The following is a 21,003-nucleotide window of genomic DNA, read 5'->3' as shown; positions in this document are numbered from 1 at the left end:
AGGAAGGATATCTGAATCCCTCCAGTGGAATTATAAACCCCTAGGAAGGATATCTGAATCCCTCCAGTGGAGTTATAAGCCCCTAGGAAGGATATCTGAATCCCTCCAGTGAAGTTATAAACTCCCAGGAAGGATATCTGAATCCCTCCAGTGGAGTTATAAACCCCCAGGAAGGATAACTGAATCCCTCCAGTGGAATTATAACACCCCGGGAAGGATATCTGTATCCCTCCAGTGGAATTATAACCCGCCAGGAAGGACATCTGAATCCCTCCAGTGGAATGTAAATCACCCTGCGTAAAGTTTTAAATTGTAAAAAGCATTTTTTGAAACCCCTCCAGTGAAAATAAAATCCCTCCGGTGGTCTCCAGTAGAATTGAAATCTTACTACGAACTTCTTTGAGTCAAATATCAAATGTCTACAACATTGGGTTACAAAGATATAGTGATTGAAACATCAGAGTTTTTGGCATATTTTTCTTTTTTCTAATAAACCATTTCTTCATTCTACTTTCTTATTATTTTTGTTTTTCTTTTCCCATTTCCATTTCTTTGCTACACTACTAGTACTGTACATACACCCTGCGTAGTTGATTAATCAAGTATACAGCAGTAAAAAATACTCATTTTATGAATTTTTAAAATGTAAAACTTTTCATTTTTAAAACACAAATTAATAGATTGATTTCAAAAAAATATAAAAACATTTTGTACATGTTCCCCGTTCCCAGTCTTCATTGATTTTGATTGTGAATACATTGAGAGGAGAGAGCGAGGGAACATATCAAAAATATATTTAAATATACTTGTACAGGCTGTTAAACAAATTAACATTTCAAAAAGAGAGATGTCAAATTTGACATGAAATAAAGGGGTATAAAATTAGGATCCATAATGGGACGTAATTTTTGAAGAAGTTATATAAACAGTAATATTTTTGATTTTGTACTACTGTAATGTCTTTCCATTATGTCGTGTAAAATACCTGCATGAAGTACACAGATTACAGGACTAAAACCTGCAGTGCCAATAAATGCGAATTGTCATTGTCAAGCCATTCAAGTCTTTTCAAGCACTATACTTTCTACACAAGGACTACCTTACAGTGGTTAATGTATATACAGAATTGAATTATGGAGGGTGGGGGGAGGGAGGGTTGTAATGATTAGTATTGTTAGTTTCGCCTAGTTCGTATTATTGTAAGATTAATTAGATGCTTTAAATGTCTATTGTCTATATTTTAAAGATAGGGGTCAAATAAAGTATTCTTTGTTACGAAGGATTAAAAAGAAATGTTTTGATAACATCAGGGTTAACCACAAAGGATTAAAAAGAAATGTTTTGATAACAGGGTTAACCACAAAGGATTAAAGAGAAATGTTTTGATAACATCAGGGTTAACCACAAAGGACTAAAAAGAAATGTTTTGATAACATCAGAGTTAACCACAAAGGATTAAAGAGAAATGTTTTGATAACATCAGAGTTAACCACAAAGGATTAAAAAGAAATGTTTTGATAACATCAGGGTTAACCAGGGTTAACCAGGGTTAACCACAAAGGTTGAGACTTCAAAGACGAAAATAATGAATTACTGCCTGTTTTCTTATCACTCTCCTCTAAAACCAACTATTAATTCGGCCAGTGTACTGCATATCACTGCAGTACGTAAACGAAAGCTTAATTTAGGGTGTTACAAGGTAATAATGCAAGGAAAGTTATTTCAGAGGTGTACGCATCTTTTGTACAACAGTGTACTGTCTCTGTGAGGTAATGGAAACACAAGACTTTACCAAAAAAAAAATCAATGAAATAGTCTGGTCATAGGAAACTATTATGTGTATTATCAAAATTATCAAAATTCAATGCTTTTAACCTCCTCGGATATGAAACGAACACTGATGTATCTATTCTTGTTTACAAATTCCGCCCAGAGAGAACCGGTTTCAATATGTACGCAGAGTATACGCAACTGCAATTAACTTTCCTTGCATTATAACCTTGGGGGTGGTATATTTATGATTGCTTACAACTATAAACCTTGTTTTTTTCTTTGCCAAATCATTTAATAAGACATTTATAGACCACACTCAAGGCAAACGACTTAATTCAAAACTGGAATCGTCATATTTAAAGAGTTTCAAGTCGTCTTCACAGTCTCATCCTTTGTGAGTAACCCTGCAACAGGGTGATGCAGGATGTGACAATAAATAAATGAATTTATTAATCCTTAAAAAACAACAAAAAATTTAAAAATTTAATAGAAACTAGAAAAAAGGAGAAATGTAAAAAGAAATTCACATGAAAAATAATGAAAGAAAGCCAAGAAGTAATCTCAAGAAGTATTCACGAAAGAAAAAGAAAAAACTGTTGAAAATATCAGGTTTAATTCAAATAAAGAAAGTGCACGGATAAACCCCTTGGCAATTGTAAAAGTAGTTTCTATTCGATTATATCTAACGTATATATAGTTCCTATTCGATTATATCTAACGTATATATAACTTTGATTACTTTTCTCCGCAAATAAAAGGAGATTTTGCGGTGGGGGACAGCTAAGGGGGGGGGGACAAGCTAAGGTTGGAGGAGCCCGTATTCCGGGGGGGCATAAGGGGGGCACTTCAGATGAAGGAAACACAAAATTAGGAGGGGCCAGCAAGAAAAAGGGCAATAATAGAGGAGGTAGATGCTCTAATATATGGGGAAGGTTGAAAGGATATTAAAGGCATGCAAGGCCAAGGTTTACTAAAGGTAATGGAACATCTAAGAAGGGAAATGGAAATCTCCTGCCCAAAAAAGTTTTCTTGTTTTCAAAACTTCAAACCATTAAGTTGAAACACTGACACAAAATTTTTTTTATTCCTCTGTTACATTTTCTTTACAGGAAAATACAATTTTTAAGATAAATGATAATGTAACATCAATTGTTGTCACGTGTACTGCCATCACATAGCCTTGATGAAAGCAAAAACTACGTCTTGTCAAATTTCCGGACTTCGAAACCGGTTTCTGGGATTGTAAACAAACAAACAAAAAGCAATTTTTCCCCCAAAAAATTGTTGCACCATTATTATTTAAAAAATTACAAGAGTCACTTTTAAATTTTAGGGGAAATTAATAGTTACTCTAGTGGGGGGGGGGTAAATACATTTTGAGGAATATAATTAAATAATTTTTTTTTGGGGGGGGGGAATATATATATCCCTGTTTGTTTAGATATGTTATTATCAATACGAACACAAATTGATTGTTGGAATAAAAAGTTTGTTCTCAACTATCATTAAACTGTCGTTAATATGAAAACATATTACAATAACACAGCGACAAGTTGGAAAATAATAATCCTGAGCACAGAACTTTTAAATAAATGGGCAGAATTTGATTCTAAACAGGTTACCCACCCCACCCGATCTTTTATAATTAAAATATCCTGAGCGATCTTTTATTAGAAAAATCCCGAGCGATCTTTTATAATTAAGAGATCCTGAGCGATCTTTTATAATTGGAAAATCCTGAGTGATCTTTTCTAATTAAAATATCCTGAGTAATCTTTTATAATTAAAAAAGAAAAAAAAATGTTAATAATTAATTTCTAATCAGACAGAATCTGTATTTTTACATAATTCCAGCAGGAGCTGCACAAGTCACAAGATATTAATGTTGTTTGCTCAAATTGGAAAACTTAAAAAAAATAGAAATCAAATTGTATGAAAGAAACTGATTACTCGCCACAAAATCTAATTTTTAAATCGTTGAATCTTTTCAAGTTACTATCATTGAATTCTACTAGATCAAAGTTTGAAGCACAAACCATAACAGTTTTTAAAAATATAGGGCTTCAAAAATTAGAATTTGCGACGAGCAAAAATTTCCGTTCAAAGAAACTCTACGGATTATATGTTGGTTTTACTTTTTTTGTGAGAGTGCGCCAATTTGAAGTTTGAGCCCTGTATATAAATGTTTGAGCCCTGTATGTAAATGTTTGAGCCCTGTATGTAAATGTTTGAGCCCTGTATGTAAATGTTTGAGCCCTGTATGTAAATGTTTGAGCCCTGTATGTGTTCGTATTTTAAAAACTATTTATTTTTAATTGAGCTTTCTCCATAAAAGTGACTTGCGCATTTCTACTGCAGAAAAGCATATAATTGGAATTGTCACACTCAACCACTTTTAAACCTAGAAAAACGACAATATCATCATTATAGTTTATCAGATAAAGGGTTCAAGGGCTTAGAATCGGGTACTGTCATCTGAGCATAGAGGGTCACTTGAACTTACGAATACAGTCCCTGTAATGTTTTAGGTCCCCTTGTCCTTGAAGTCCCTAACCTCCCTACAGTCCCTGGACCTCAGCCACAACCAGATCAAGAGCCTGGGGCAAAAGGAGGCTGTCCTTCCCCTGCCCTCACTGTGGAGGTTGAACCTGGGTTGGAATGAGGTTGAGAGTGTGGGAGTTGATCAACTAGTTCATCTTCTCTCTCTTCAGATCCTGGATCTATCAAATAATAAAATCAGGTGAAATTAATTAAATGATATTTTTTTTCTAATTGACATTTTTTTGGTAATTCTTTATGATGCATATATTTAATACGGATGTAATAGGTGATATTATTAAAATCTATTAATTTATGATTGATAGATAGATAGATAGATAGATAGATAGATAGATAGATAGATAGATAGATAGATAGATAGATAGATAGATAGATAGATAGATAGATAGATAGATAGATAGATAGATAGATAGATAGATAGATAGATAGATAGATAGATAGATAGATAGATAGATAGATAGATAGATAGATAGATAGATAGATAGATAGATAGATAGATAGATAGATAGATAGATAGATATATAGATGTAGATGAATAGATAGATAAGAATTGTAATGTTTCATCTCCGGATTAATCTTATATTTAAAATTTGAAGTTTTCCAAAATTAGGTTAAATGGCGCGAAAAATTTAAATTAAGATATGTTCCCACATATGTCATATCTTTTAGTTAAATATTCTGGCTGATCGCACATTTATATAAAAAAGTCAAATGTATTTTGTATCTATCTATCTATCTATATATCTATCTATCTATCTATCTATCTATCCAACTAACTAAGTATTTATTTTTGTCCTGTTATTTTCCAAGCTTAATGATTTGCCCAGATATAGCTGAGCAATTAGCTTAAACGATATAATTATCTTTTTATCTTATTAATTACTTTAACTTTGATTTATTTAATTATTTAATTAATTAATTAATTGAATCAACATTTTTCAGAGATGTGGAACGCGGTGCTTTTAGTGAGAATACCTTACTTAAGGAAACTTTTCTTTAAATTTTATTCTTACTGTTTCTTCACACACTATGTACATTTTACATAGCAAACCACTACGTATTAAATCTTAAGTTGTCTACAGAATAAAAAAACTTGTTGCTTAACTTTAAAATTTTAAATGTTTTATTACACTTTAAACTTCACACTGTACTTTTTACACTGTATACTGTACTGTATACTGTACACTGTACACTGTACATTGTACACTTTACACTGTACACTTTACACTTTACACTTTACACAGTATACTGTACACTGTACACTGAACACTGTACACAATATAATATATACACTTTACACTGTACGCTTTACACTTTACACTGTACACTTTACACTTTACACTTTATACAGTACACTGTACACTGTGCACTATATAATATATACACTTTACACTTTACGCTTTACACTTTGCATTATTATAATACAAAACTAAACACTACTTTACACTGTACACTACACTATGTAATATATACACTTTACACTGTACGCTTTACACTGCACACTTTACACTGTACATTATTATAATACAAAACTAAACACTACTGTACACTGTACTGTACACTTTACATGATAAAGAATGATTTGTACGAGTAGGCAGTAAGGTTGGATGGAAACAGATTGAAAAGAATGGAAAACCTTTTCCAAGATCTACCAAACCTTACCTGGCTTAATATCAGGTACAACAAATTAAATCAAGGGAGTTGGCCAGAACCTTTCCCCCCCCCCCCTTCTGATTTCCCCTTGTAAAAATTAAACCCATGATAATACTCATTTATTTTTAAAAGCAAAAAAACTCAATTTTTTCTTTTTAATCCAGTTTCTCCCCCCCTCTTTCGTTGCCCCCCCCCCCCGCTTTTTATTGGACCTAGAATAACAATTTTATTTTTAGTGATAACCGGTTGGGAGAGTTTGATTATGCTATGCTTCCTCGTAGCGTCAGCTGGCTTGATCTTCATAGGAAACAAACAAACTAAATTAATATTTTGACGGACAACAAAATCATTTTTGCAAATTTTGAATCCCAGATATTTGATATATACGCTATACAGGCAACTTTTTTTTTGGAAACTCGATACCCTTTTTTTTTTTTTTTTGACTAAAAACAATTTGAATTTAAAAATTGTTGAGTTAAACTTTTTTAATGAACATTTGATCAACCCCAAAACCAGTAAAAATAACGTTTTGAACTTAAAACCTTTTTATTTCGAGCAGTTCTTTTTGTTCCTTTTGTTTCCTAAATTTAGCCTTGAATGGTTAAGAAATGAATTGAGTAGCCTAGAGAACTATTTTGGTCTTGAATCTGGAATACAGATTAAACATTTAGACGCAGGGTTCAACAAACTTAAGGTGAACAAAAATAGTTTTGGTTAAAAAATATATTTTGGTGTAAAAACTTTTTTCATGTTAAAATTGTTAAATCAAAAATACATGATGTTAATTTCTTTTTTTACTAATAACCTTCATTATATCACTTATGAAGTAAAATAGGTCTGTTTACATTGCACAATTGTTATGTCTTATGTTCAGTTGACTATTTAAAGTCACAACTTGAGCCTAAAAGTCGTCTTCCTATTTTATTTATTCTTGTATTTGTTTTATTTAACCTGTACTTAGATCCTGGCCCCTGTCAATCTACCGAACAGTGTTGAGACGGTTCTACTCAACGACAACGAGCTGGAGGAGCTGGCCCCCTACACCTTCTACGAGAAGCACAGCCTCAAGAAGGTCGACCTTACTGTCAACAAGATGTCCAGTATTGACAGAAACTCTATCAGGGATGCCAGTATTTAAACTTCGTTTTTTTTTAAACAACAATTATCCTTTTTACAATGCTATACAAAGTTTAATGTAAAATAAAGATTTTGTCACAACACGTTTTTTTTACAACACGCTCTCAAAGCAAGATGTTATTTACCTATTTCCAAAAAGTTAATGGTCTTAAAACATCCCGCTAAAGTATTACATTCAGGAGAAATCACTCTGTTTGTAAAGAGTTAAATGATTACTGGTAAAATAATGAAGGATAAGCCCGGAACTGAGTTCCGATCCTAGTTTTCTTTTTGGTGGAAACCCTCTTCAATGTAACTGTCATATGCTCTGGTTCAGGTAATAACATTTTTTTTTATCCCGGTAAACTTTTTTATCAAAGATTTAAAATTGACTTGATGGTGTAAAAATAGGTTGTATTCTTCTCTTGACCAAAATAGTTATATAAAATTCTGTATGTTCAATTATATATTTCTGGTCTTCTTTATCCAATTTAAGTTTTTATGGTCCGTGTTCTACAGAAGGGATTAGTTATTTTCCCCTTCAATTGTTAGAAGTAGAAAAGTTAGTAGAAATCTTTACAATAACTTTTAACTAACAGCAAACTGAGAAATAAGAAAAAAAAATTTAAACTTTATTTTTGACTTACATATTTTTATCTATTTAGGACAATTAACAAGAAACAGACGATGAACAATTTACCAAAAATTGCAGATTTAGAAAGTATCTACTGTCGTCTTCCATACTCGAGACAACTGACTTTCGCGCCATTAGTAGACGCTACGCCTTCTCAGTTTCTTTGTCCCTATCAAACACATTGCTTTGCCCTTTGTCACTGCTGCGACTATGATGCATGCGACTGTGAGATGGCTTGTCCTGTCGGCTGCTCCTGTTACCACGATGCGACCTGGAACACCAATATTGTAGAATGTTCGTCCTCGAATTTCACGGATTTACCCGTCAAATTACCCATGGATGCAACAGAGTTGTTGTTGGATGGTAACAACCTTCTCAAGCTGAAAAGTCATACTTTTATTGGACGGAAAAATCTGCGAACCCTTTATCTCAACAATTCAAATATCGAGGTAAAATATGTCCGCCGAGAATTCGTTTTAAATTCTAATTCTGGTTCCGGTTCTGGAAATAGGGTTAAACTTTGATCTCTCTTCTGACAGTTATTGTGTCAAATATGGTCGGAGACCACCCTGTCAATTTAACTAAATACTTCTTCCGGAATACAAAGGGGGAAGACTCTTATATTTTTCTTTTTGAAAAGTTTTCTTTGGTATTGTTATATTCCTTACTCGGCAATATATTCTATTCTTTTATTGTCCTAGAACTCTGAACTATAATAGGACTGTCAGCGTAATTTCAAGTGACCCTTCATGTACAGCTGGCAATGCCCGATTCACAACAGTACACTTGCAACCTTTATCTGATCAAAAATGTGGAAGACATTTTAGTTTTTTTAGGTCTAATAGTGTTTAATTCTAAAAACTTTTATACGTTTTTCTGCAACGGAAATGCACAAGTCACTTTTGTAGAGAATTTCCAAAAGAAAATAATTAGTTTTTAAAATTTTAGAATATCTTCTAATACTAGATCAGGTAATGCTTACAAACGGACACCGTTGTCAAACAGACATTGCCATCTTTTGTCAGGGTCTCTTAAAATTATGCTTACAGTCCTTTTAAGTATAAAAAGAATTAAATCTCTTTTCTAAATTAAATAATGAAAATTTTGATATTCAGGTGTTGGAGAATAATACGTTCAATGGTTTGCCCTCTATGCAGTTTCTGGACCTACATTCAAATAGAATACAGAAGTTTCAAGGAGACGAATTTCAAGGTCAGTTCAGGAAATTAAATGGATCTTCAATTAAAGAGTTATTTTATGAAAATTCGTTGAAAGTTTGAAGAAGTATTGATTGCGGTTTTTTAAAAATAACTCGTGGATTTCTATAGAAAACAGGGAAATGACCCTAGAAAAGGTGGGGCAGGAGGTAGTTCTCTCACGTTGAAATTAATAAATTAATATAATTTCTAACTTTAATCTCAATTCTAATTCAATTGTTGAACTTTAAACACCCCAGGGGATATTATTCATTCAGAAAATCATCGCTCAACGAAATTGCAAAATGCAAATTTAATGATACTTAAAATCTAAATAATCATAATTATTGCATTTGTATTGTATACTTAAAATGTACAAACCTTTTTTAAAAAACGATTTCTGAAAATTTTTTCCCCCACACTTTTGATAAATGTATTGGACTGAAAATATCTCAATATTTGCATTTATTTTGCACAAAGCAAATCCAGGGGCTTTCCGCAAAACCATCAAACTCAGAAATGCGCCAAAATTCAAATATCCGGCAAAAGAAATTCTACGTGATTTTAGATAAAGCGGTTCAATTCTTATTCTTTTTCTGAGGAGTCACTTTTTGCCTCTTGTGGACCATTCAATAATAAATTCGATGTTTTTGCTTGTTTATATATGTACCAGGTATATACGAATACGATTGAGACAAATCGAGAGAATTTTGAACTTTATTCTTCAAATTTGATCATTTTTATTTTATATGTTATAGAAAGTTGTATTTTTACATTATTAAGTTTTCTTATATTTGATAAGAAAAATATTGAATCGTCTTGACAAACAAAATCATGTTTTTATAAATAGAAGACTAAATGGAAAAAGATGGAAATAGAAGTAGATGGAAAAGCTACAGGACTAGGAAAATACCAGATAGAGGGAAAGCGGAGGGAGGGGGGGAATGATTGAATTGGGAAGGGGGGAAGGGGGTAAGGATTAGAAAGTAATAAGATCAAACTTTTCTTAATTACATTTAGAGGGTTAAAGGAAAAGTTTTCTTATCGTAATCTAATGTTCAGCAAACAGAGACACTGGTAGATACAAACAGTAATTATATTATAAATATATAGAAGATACACTATCTATTCCACCACCAAGTCCAGAGGGGGTCGGGACGGGTAAAGGTCCATAAATCAGGCGGCCTATATTTGTATGTACGTCAAGTGGTAAACCTACATGAACTGGATCTATATTTACTATATTTGTATGCTTACAGAAATGTTAAACCTACATGAACTATATATTTATTAACTATATTTGTATGTTTTCATGAATGCTATACCTACATGAACTGGATCTATATTTACTATATTTGTATGCTTACAGAAATGTTAAACCTACATTTATTAACTATATTTGTATTTTTTACAGGAATGTTAAACCTACATGAACTGTATATTTATTAACTATATTTGTATGTTTTCATGAATGCTATACCTACATGAACTGGATCTATATTTACTATATCTGTATGCTTACAGAAATGTTAAACCTACATGAACTGTATATTTATTACTATATTTGTATTTTTTACAGGAATGTTAAACCTACATGAACTGTATATTTATTAACTATATTTGTATGTTTACATGAATGCTTTACCTACATGAACTGTATCTATATCAACTATATTTTTATGTTTACAGGAATATTAAACCTATATGAACTGTATCTGTATTTTCTTTATTTGTATGTTTACAGGACTGGTAAACCTACGTGAGCTGTATCTGCAGAATAACCTGATTAGTACTATTAACAATATAACATTTATTGTTCTGAAAAATCTTCAAATTTTAAATCTTCAAGGTAAGCTAACTATTATTTTTCTAACGAAAATTTGCAAGACTTTAAAGGGAGTGTACGCAATATTTGAAAAGAAACCTGCATGTACACTTGTACTGTACTTTTACTTTTCCTCATAAGAGACACATTTTTGTGAATCATAATTTCTTATTTTACAATACTGTGTTGTCACTTTAACATCACAAAGTGGCGTGGTCACTCCCTTTCAATGAAAATCTCAAATATTTTAGTTTTAATTTGTTTGTAGGAAACCGCATATCTGAGTATACTGTCTGGTCTTTAGCACAAAACCAGTTTTTACTCAGGCAAGCCAGTTCAAACCAGTTCAGACTAGTTCAAACCAGTTCAAACTAGTTCAAACTAATTCAAACTAGTTCAAACCAGTTACTAGTTCAAACCAGAGGGCAGGGTGAGGGAAGGGGATAATGAGGGGAGGGGGAGGAAAGATTGAGGGTAGGGTGAGGGGAGAGGAGAATGAGGGGAGGTGGAAGGGAGGGTAAATAGAAAAGGTTTCTAATTTTGGACTTGCGAAAAGCCTTTGACTTTAGAAATTCTGAGTAGTTAAAGAAGTGTCCTTTACTATTTCTGGTGCAGTCAGAATATTAAATTTTTCCAGGTATTGAATTATAAACAAGAAGGATTGAATTATAAACACGAAGGAAACCATTTCAAATTGTTCCAAAATTGAATTTATTTTCCTTCTTTGAGGAACACTTTGCCAGGTATAGAACTAGTGGAAATTAAAGAGAATATAAAGCAATAGCTGGGGAACTCAGCTTTGTCTGGAAACTAAACTTGATTTATATAAGTTAATTTTTACTGGTAATAATTGAATTTATGTTTACATTTTCTTGGATGCAATCTGATTAGGCTAAAAACTTTGGAATTAGATACCGTAAATACCAATCACTTTATCTGAATATTCACTGTGCACACTTTTGATATCTGTTTAATCCACTTTCCTCACCGGATTCCGACCAATCAGTGTTCTTTCATGAAAAAGTGAGCAAAATTTAAAAGGGATTGACTCTTTGCCACAAACTCTCATTTTTTTATCCCTATTTCTTTGCAACCAAATGTCGTAGACCTTAGATACTTCAAACTTTGAATTCTGTTAGATCAATTAATCTAATTTTGAAATAACAAAGAGTTAAATTATCAAGTTGCAAAAATATAGAGATTAGAAAATTTGAGTTTGTGGTAAAAACTCATTCCTTTCCCGGCTTGTGTTGGCTGTTCAGGATTCTGCATACGGAACTCTGATTGATTGAATTTCCTAGATACAAATCAAAGACAAAAGTAATCTTAAGATTAACAAAAAGAGAAGATCAAGCGTTAATCTCGATATCAACAATTCTAAAGTTTATTGCTCAGTTCTTCTTTCCTCATTTTATCCTGGTCGATTGATTAGATATTAGAATTCTACAATCTTTAGCGAATTATTTAATTAGAATTAACAGAAACTCGAAGAATTAGATTATTAGAAATAAAACAAAAACTTATATAACATTTGCTCTGGACTTGAAATATGGCATGTCCGATTCACAACGGAAACCTTTAAACCTTTTTTAAATTGTGGTTTCTATAAAAGTGACTTAAAGATTTATGCTGGAGAGACAAAGTAGGAAACTGTCAGAATTAAAAGGTTCTAAAATCTGTCTCCGATTAATCAGAAAACTAGCTTGGGAACCGTGCTCTGTCATGGTTACTAAACATTACTCCCGCCGTTTACCCGCACTTAAACAATTTTACCGTGAAACTAAATTTTCGGTATTAAAGTCGACCCACTCTAGATTTTTAAAACCAACCTAAGAACATTCCCACGGTTCTCCCAAATTCCCCAATCAAAATTAAATACAATTCGGTTTAGGGGTTCCTGAGTTATGATGGGATAAAAAAACAGACGGACAAACAGAGATTACAACTTCTTATATAGTTAATGTAAAAACAAAAGACAAGAAAATATTTATATTCCAACCTTTGATTAAAGTTCAAATAATGAAATATCATATTCTACTTCTTATAATGTATGATTGGATCACACCAAACCAATATTCATTTATTTTTAGTTAAAAATTCATCTATTTTTTGTTTGCTGAGAAGCTAGCTTTTTATCTTAAATGAACACACAAAAAATATTTCTTAAACCCATGGATGTAAATAAAAATTGGGGGTGTTATGGTCGCGCAAAATAATATTCTTCTTCTTTTTTATCCTGAGTTTGTTGTGCGGTGGTCATTCTAGAAATATATTTTAGATTAAATATATATTATACATTATACATATATCTATAATATATATATTTATATGTATTTGTTATACATTAAATATATGTATCTTTTGGTAGAAATGGTATTAAAAAACTAAAACCCAGATTACAGGTTATATGAATTAAGAGAGTTATTAATTTGTTTGTCCGATCATAACTCAGAAACCCCTGGACCGATTTGCCTCAAATTTTGATTGGGGAACTTGTGAGGTCCACGGGAATGTTCTTAGCTCGGTTTTTAGATTCTAAATTGAGTGGGTCGACTTTTATAGCGAAAATTTGGTTTCCCGGTAAAATCGTTCAAGTGCAAGTAAACGTCGGGAGTAAATTTTAGTAACCTTGGCAGCGCTGGGTTCCCAAGCTAGTAAACTTCTAAGATTTGAAGTTTTCATCAAAAATATGTAAAATCTGAATAATTAGGCCTTATTCCCGTTTTAAGAGATTTTAAAGTACTGTATTTACAATGCGCCCGTTATATCTAATGTACCTACAGTACATGTATATTGTATATGTACATGACAATGTACAAAGTACAGCTGGAATGAAAGATGGTGCAAAATGATAAAACTCTAAACTTTGCTCAAAGTTAAATACGATAAATATTTAAACACCAAATATCATTTCCCATCCTAGCTTCTATCTATCTATCTATCTATCTATCTATCTATCTATCTATCTATCTATCTGTCTATCTATTCCTAACCATCTTCTAATATATCAAGGAGTCCAACCATCCATAAGAATCATGGTTAGCCAACCATATTCTTATTTTCTTCCAGTAGCCTTTTTTGATAAAAAAAAATCATATATTAATAAGAAGATATCACAGAGTAGGCGGAAAGCAACTTTTGTTTTAAGTAGCATGAAAATTGACATAATAAAATGGGTCTGTGTACACTGCGAAAATTATGTGTTTAATGAGCAATGGACTATTTAAAATGAAACTTGATTCTAACAGTTTTTCTGCCCAATGTTCACTGTACATAAGTGTAAGTGTACGTACATTGTTCAGCGATTTCACCGCTTTCAGCAATTTTACTTTTGTATTTTCTTTTCTCAACTCCAGATTTTTCTGACAGATAATTGAATTAGAGTTTCTAATTACTTAACCACCCCCCCCCACCTCCTCCCCCTAGTTTCTATTTGTGTTTATGTTTACTAGTTTAATTAAAACCGGTTTTCTCAAACTTTTCAGCAATAACCGAATATAACAGCTTCAGACAAAGAGCGGGAAATGTTGCATAGCTGGCGTAAATAATTTTATCTTAAAGGGACAATCATCGTATTTTCAAAGGACCCTTTACTTAAATAGTATCCATTAAACCTTTATCTGATCAATAATTTGGAAGATATCGTCGTTTTCAAGTTTACTCTTCTATATTCTATTCTCTATGGATTCTAAATGAACTACTGCAGATTAAAGTAAGAATAAAGTTTAATATTTTTACTCTTCTATAATCTATTCTCTATGGATTCTAAATGAACTACTGCAGAATAAAATAAGAATATAATTTACTATTTTACTCTTATATATTTGATTCTCTGTGGATTCTAAATGAACTACTGCAGAATAATATGAGAGTATAGTTTAATATTTTAACTCTTGTATATTCTATTCTCTATGGATTCTAAATGAACTACTGCAGAGTAAAATAAGAATATAATTTACTATTTTTACTCTTCTATATTCTATTCTCTATGGATTCTAAATGAACTACTGCAGAGTAAAATAAAAACAAACAGAAAACTGTTTCCTCTATTTTTCATTTTCAATTTACTTTCCAACAAATCTAATTATTCAGTTTCTTTTATCTTTGTAGTAAAACGTATCCCTGTACAATAGACATACATACATAAGTAAAATACAAAGAAATTTATAAAAAATATAATGTTTTTTGATCCAATACTATTTAAAAGTTTGTTGGCACTATGTTAAATAAAAAATACATGTTTAGAAATAAAAACATTTTTAATTTTTAAACCTCCCTTTGGCCTGAAGTAGACTTCTTGGAAACACAAAAAGAAAAGTAGTTTAGAGATTGTAAAACAACTGCCCTTCCTTTCAACCACTTCCCTCATCCCTCTCCCTTCTCCCCCCCTTCCTTCTTCCCCCTCCCTTTCTAACCAACCCTATCCTGGCTAAGTTACTAAAACTAAATCTTGCGAATAAAGAAAGTCTGATTTTTTTTTTACATTTAACTTCTGAAATAAAGAAAGGGGGTTTCCCAAAAATTAACTTAATAGAATTCCAGGGTGCTTCGCGTCCAATTTTGATTTGAACTTTTAATTGTTGATCTTTAATCGACTTTTTTCATGACTTTTGAGAATTCAAATTGTTAAGGGAAATTTTTGAATTCTATAAACCTTCCCCTGGGTCATGTGAGATGCAACACAAAGGAATTCAGTCTTTGTCACAAACTCTGATTTTCCAATCCCTATATCTGTGCAACACATTGTCGTAGAGCTTAGATATTTCAAACTATGAATTCTGATTAAATATTTTAAGTTTGAAATATCAAAGGTGTACACCTTCAATTTGTAAAGAAATAGGGATTAGAAAATTAGTGAGTTTGTGGCAAAGACTTAATTCCTTTGGAAAATAATTAAATTGGTGATTAATGTGAATAGGACGAAATAGAACAAAATTCAAGAAAAAAGAATAAAAACAAAATAGAATAAAAAAAATAGGAAAAATTACTGAGAATAAGATTTAAAACAAAAAAATTAAAAAGAATAAAAATAGTATACTAGAAAAACACTTAGAAAAAGATCCAAAACAAAAGAAATTAAAAAGAATAAAAAAGTATACTTGATAGGTATAAAATATAATAAAAATAACAGGTATAATAGAATAAGATTCAAAAGCTTTAGAATAGAATAGAATAAGAATAAAAGGAATGATATAGAATAGAATAAGAATAAAAGGTTTAGAATACAATAGAATAAGAATAAAAGGAATCGAATAGAATTCAATATAATAAGAATACAATAAAAAGAATACAACAGAAAAAAAATTAAAGGAATAGAATAGAATATATTAAGAATAAAAGGAATAGAATAGAATAGAATAAGAATGAAAGGAATATAATAGAATACAATAAGAATAAAATGTTTAAAATAGAATAAATTAAAAACAAATTGTTTAGAATAGAATAGAATAAGAATAAAATGTAAAGAATGGAATAAAAATAGTTATAAATAAAATAGAATTGAATAAGAATAAAAGAAATCGAATAGAAGAAGAAAAAAAATAATAGAATAGAATAGAATTAGAATAAGAATAAATAGAATAGAATAGAATAGAATAGAATAGAATAGAATAGAATAGAATAGGATAAGAATAAAAATAATAGAATAGAATAGAATTAGAATAAGAATAAATAGAATAGAATAATTAGTGAAAGAAATGACATCTGTAGTCCAGACTAATGAACTCCCAAGAGATGAATTTACTCTTTAGTATTGGTTTAGGGGGGGGATAAAAAGAAAATCATGAAAAAGATAAGGTATAGAAGGAAAGAAAAGAAATTCTTAAATAATAAATGTCTCTCTTTTTTTTATTTGAAGAAAGATTCTCTAATTAAAGAAAAAACAAAAGTTTGAAAAAGAAAATAAACAAATTTGTTTTATCATTGAACTCATCTTACTGTGGGGAAATTAACTATGTTTAAACACTTTAATCTTTTAAATCAGTTTATTTTATTTTTTTCCATGTTATTCTTTCGATCTTCTTTGTTCTAAATTTTCTTTCTTGAATTTCCCCCTCCTCATATTTAGAAAATACTGCAGTATGTAAATACTTAACACTATATTTCCTACACTTTCCACTCCAACATCATTTATCAAGTTGAACATTTAAATACGATAATTTTAAAGACTTTCCGCCAAAAAAGAAAACCCATTTTGAAAAGGAAATTCAGAATTTTTCCATTCAACAGGAAAACTTGGAAAAAATGGCAAAAATGGATAATTTTTGTTATTTCCCTAAATTAACTATAAAAACTTAATTAAACTCATTAGAAAGGGAAGATTCATTTGATGTACCGTCCCAGCCGTTTTGCCGTTTTCTCTATGTACACTGTACAACTTGCTCGACCAGCCTGTAAAAAGACGGTCCTGTACATCAAATCAATCAGATTTTTTAGTGCCACTTATGCTTTAAACTTTACAGCTTGAATGTATAATTTTTGTTGTTAAACTTTTAAGGGTGGATTTTCTTTAAATAAATTATTATAAAAAAGAATGGAAGGAGTGTCAATGTGATAAACATCTTAGACTGTTTTAACATCATTAAGGTTTTTTATTTAGTTTCTTGAAACTTAAACATAGCTTCAAATTAGGGGGAGTTTGAGGTTATTTTAGAAATGAAGCAAGCAATTGGAAAATATAGGGGGAAAATTATATAAAAGCACAAAGAATTTTGAACATTTTAATATTTCTAACGGACAGAACTCATTGTTTAAAAAATCCAAACTGCAAATTCCAAAGAAATAAAGATGAGAAAATTAGGATTTGAGGCAGTTGAATTCAGTTCCTTTCTTGCTTAAAGTAATTTTTTAAATTGATAATCTGCCCAGGGTTTATCCAAGCTCAGAGAAAAAATAATTAAGTAATTATCATAGATATACTTCTTAAATATCATTAATTTGATTGAAGTAACCCCATTTAGAAGATAATTACTTATTGAGATCAAGTCATTGAACTGGATTTGGATTTAGTGTTGGGCTTACAGACAATCTTTGGAGTTGCGAATGTTCATTTCTTCGCAGATTTACAGGGTGGATCCAGTCAACAGCTGTTGAGGTTATTGACCAGGTTAGCGGCATTTTCTTTTCCACCATCTTGATTTTGAGTCATTTCTTTCCCGCCATTTCTTTTTCTATTATTCTAATTTCGCTGGCGACGTTCACATCATTTCAATTTTTACCTTTTTTTCCTTTTATACTTTTTTACTCTAAAAATTCTAATTTTCAATATCTTTATAAGCACAACTTTATTTTAAATCCTTTATTTTTTTGCAGTAGGAGAACTAAGAAAAACGATTTGTCAGTCTTGCACAAAATAGTCTATTATTGGTTTCCTTTATGAATGGAAACAAAAAACATCAAGAAACATAACTTGAATGATAATCTACATTTGAAAAGGAAAAAAATGGAAAATCTCTTTTCTCCCTTACAAGTTTAGGGATGTATAACAAATACAAAAAAAAACTGAAAAGTACCAAAACGTGAAGAATATCTTTTCTTTGCAGGGTGAGCTAAGATGTACAACTGCAGATAGCTCTAGTATAGACCTATTAACCCTGGAGGTATGTGAAGAGGCGAGGGGACTAGTTGCTACTGAAGGAGTAGTCCAGGGTAGTATTCTAGCTCCAGCTGTAGCGGGAGGAGCAGCAGCAGTTCTTCTTCTTCTTCTCCTTCTACTAGTTGTACTATACAGAGCACAGTTTAAACTCTGGTTATACTCCAGGTACATAGATCTATCCATATTTCTATCTATCTATCTATCTATCTATATATCTATCTATCTATCTATCTATCTATCTATCTATCTATCTATATGTAGGTGTGTGTAGTTTAGATTAGTATATGTAATGTGGTTGTGTTCTGTCTTATAATTGAATTATTTTAATCTCAAGATCTCAAGAAAACAAACATACTTCCATCTTGTCATGTTATAGGCAAAGAAAATACACCAGTAACCCCCAAATCTTTGTTTAAATGCAAAATGTACTGCAGTTTCTGGGAGGACTGTAAACTTGGCCTAAGCAGAACTAAATTTGTTTATATGTCTCCAAAGGCCGAATTTAAAGAATTTGAGCCGCAGCTTAAATTTGAGCCGCGGCTCAAATATGGTTGGTTCCACTAGAAATTGTATTCAATGTTTCAAGATTTAAGCTGGCGCTCAATTGAAACCAGTTTTCTTCGAATTTAAGACGCGGCTCAAAACCATTAAATTCGAACTCAAGAAATTGCAGTGAATTAGCTGTAACCGTATTCAAACTCAACACTTTACACTTTACACTTTACACTATCCATTTCATTCTTTTTAAGGAATATTTTTTACAAATACTACTTGCAATCAGAGGAGTATTCACTATTCAGGGGGCTACGGGGGCTCATCCCGCCCTGGACCAGTGAAATCTATGGATTTCATGGGGTCTTTAGGGCCCAACGGGTGCTGAGCCCCCCCTGACAAATTCCTGAATACGCACCTGCTTGCAATACTCATAAACACAAAACTACACAACAGCTTTTTTAAATTGTGGACTTTGTTGTAATTGTAAAAAGTACATGTATTGTAACTGTACAAATAAAAATGTAAATGCATATTAACCCTGTTTACCTGTCCAGGTATGGGATCCGGTTCTTCCAGCGTGTAGAGCGGGGGGAGGACGGAGAGAAAGTGTACGATGGATTCGTTGTGTACAGTGTAGAAGACGACATGTACGTACAGCAGGTGTTGGCAAGCGAATTGGAGCTCGGGGCAAACCAGTTCAGGTACAAAATATAGTGTACTTTTTTACTCTTAAAATACTTTTAACATAATTCTAAAGTACTCTGTACAACTATAGCATGATGTACTGCATATTTCTGTTTTAATGCATGAAATGATAAAGGAATTGAGTATTTGGAACAAAATCAAATATTTAAACCTCAATATCTTTAGAACCCGATGTTGTAAACCTTTGATATTTCAAACTCAGATTATTTGATCTAACACAATTCATAGTTTGAAATATCTAAGGTCTGCAGCATTTGGTTCTAAAGATATAGTGATTAGAAAATCAGAGTTTGTGGCAAAAACTCAACTCCTTTGTCATAAACTATTTTTTAGATTGTGTTTATATCACAGAGATGTTTCCTCAACTCATTTTGTTGCTGATTCCATTTTACAGGTAATTTATCAATCTTTTGCAAAACCGCTGTACACCGTACACTGCAGTACACTACACACATGACTGTATACTGTAAACTATACATTAAACATTAAAAAGCAAGATTATAATATAAGGAAAGTTATTTCAGAGGTGTACGTATCTTTTGTACTGCAGTGTACTGTCTCTGGGCGGTAATGTAAACACAAGACGGATGTCGAAGCCTGGCATGGGATCCATCTTTCACATAAAAAAATCGATGAAATATTTTGGTCATAGGAAACTATTATGTGAATTATTAAATTTATCAAAATTTAATGCCTTTAACCTCCTGGGATACTAAACGATCACTGATGTATCTATTCTTGTTTACAAATTCCGCCCAGAGAGAACTGGTTTCAATATGTACGCAGAGTATACGCAACTGCAATTAACTTTCGTTGCATTATAACCTTGCTAAACACTAACGACTGTAGACTGTTCACTATAAAATGTACACTGTTCAAGAATCAATGTACATTACATATATTTACATTTACTATATTTCTTTAAATTGTTTAGGCGTGTGATTCCGCGAAGCGAACTATTTTGGTGTTGTCGGAGAATCTAATTAAGCAGGTAAAAATCGGCCCAAAATTTGACAAATCTCTTTTTTGCTCATATAGTAATAAAGAAATCCGCAAAACCATTTCAGAAAAGGATCTTTGCAAAAAAACCTCAATTCAGATAGAACCCCTAGACAAATACAATATATGTATCACTTTCCGCTAAAAAAAAACTATTTTTGTCAGTGTACTGCAGATCAATGCAGTACGTACAAACAGCTTAGTTTAGGGCAGTATAATGTGAATCTATGTAAGAAAGTCTCGGCAAAAAAAGTTTCCGGAAAAAAGCCTGGAAAAAAAACTTTGGAAAAAAGTCAGAATTTTCTCAAGTCCTTGGAATAAAATGTCACTAGAAATAAAGTCCTGTGTTTTGGATTCCTGGGACTTTTTTTCCTAAAATAGTATAGGGCCTGCCAATAAAGTCTCAGGAAATAAAGTTCTGAACAAAATATATTTGAAGAAAAAAAACCCAAGA

At 31.6% G+C, this 21,003-nt stretch overlaps 1 protein-coding gene across 1 annotated transcript in view; it reads left to right on the top strand.

The window, feature by feature from the left end:
* Positions 1–20,541, top strand: part of LOC111717819 (toll-like receptor 6) — a gene marked incomplete at both ends in the record, with an annotated part of 21,336 nt that extends 795 nt beyond the window's left edge. The window contains 16 exon segments of the mRNA XM_023493266.1: positions 4,302–4,513; positions 5,275–5,317; positions 5,927–6,009; positions 6,222–6,290; positions 6,592–6,679; positions 6,947–7,107; positions 7,355–7,438; positions 7,767–8,184; positions 8,851–8,947; positions 10,676–10,780; positions 11,025–11,082; positions 17,765–17,861; positions 18,298–18,515; positions 19,400–19,546; positions 19,884–19,944; positions 20,485–20,541. Of these exon segments, the coding sequence (XP_023349034.1) occupies positions 4,302–4,513; positions 5,275–5,317; positions 5,927–6,009; positions 6,222–6,290; positions 6,592–6,679; positions 6,947–7,107; positions 7,355–7,438; positions 7,767–8,184; positions 8,851–8,947; positions 10,676–10,780; positions 11,025–11,082; positions 17,765–17,861; positions 18,298–18,515; positions 19,400–19,546; positions 19,884–19,944; positions 20,485–20,541 (1,998 nt within the window).
* Positions 20,542–21,003: the final 462 nt, after the last annotated feature.

Source organism: Eurytemora carolleeae, unplaced genomic scaffold (genome assembly GCF_000591075.1).
Source record: "Eurytemora carolleeae unplaced genomic scaffold, Eaff_2.0 scaffold2178, whole genome shotgun sequence".
NCBI lineage: Eukaryota > Metazoa > Arthropoda > Copepoda > Calanoida > Temoridae > Eurytemora > Eurytemora carolleeae.
Note: the sequence above shows the minus strand (reverse complement) of the source record. Positions and strands in the feature narration are given on the sequence as shown.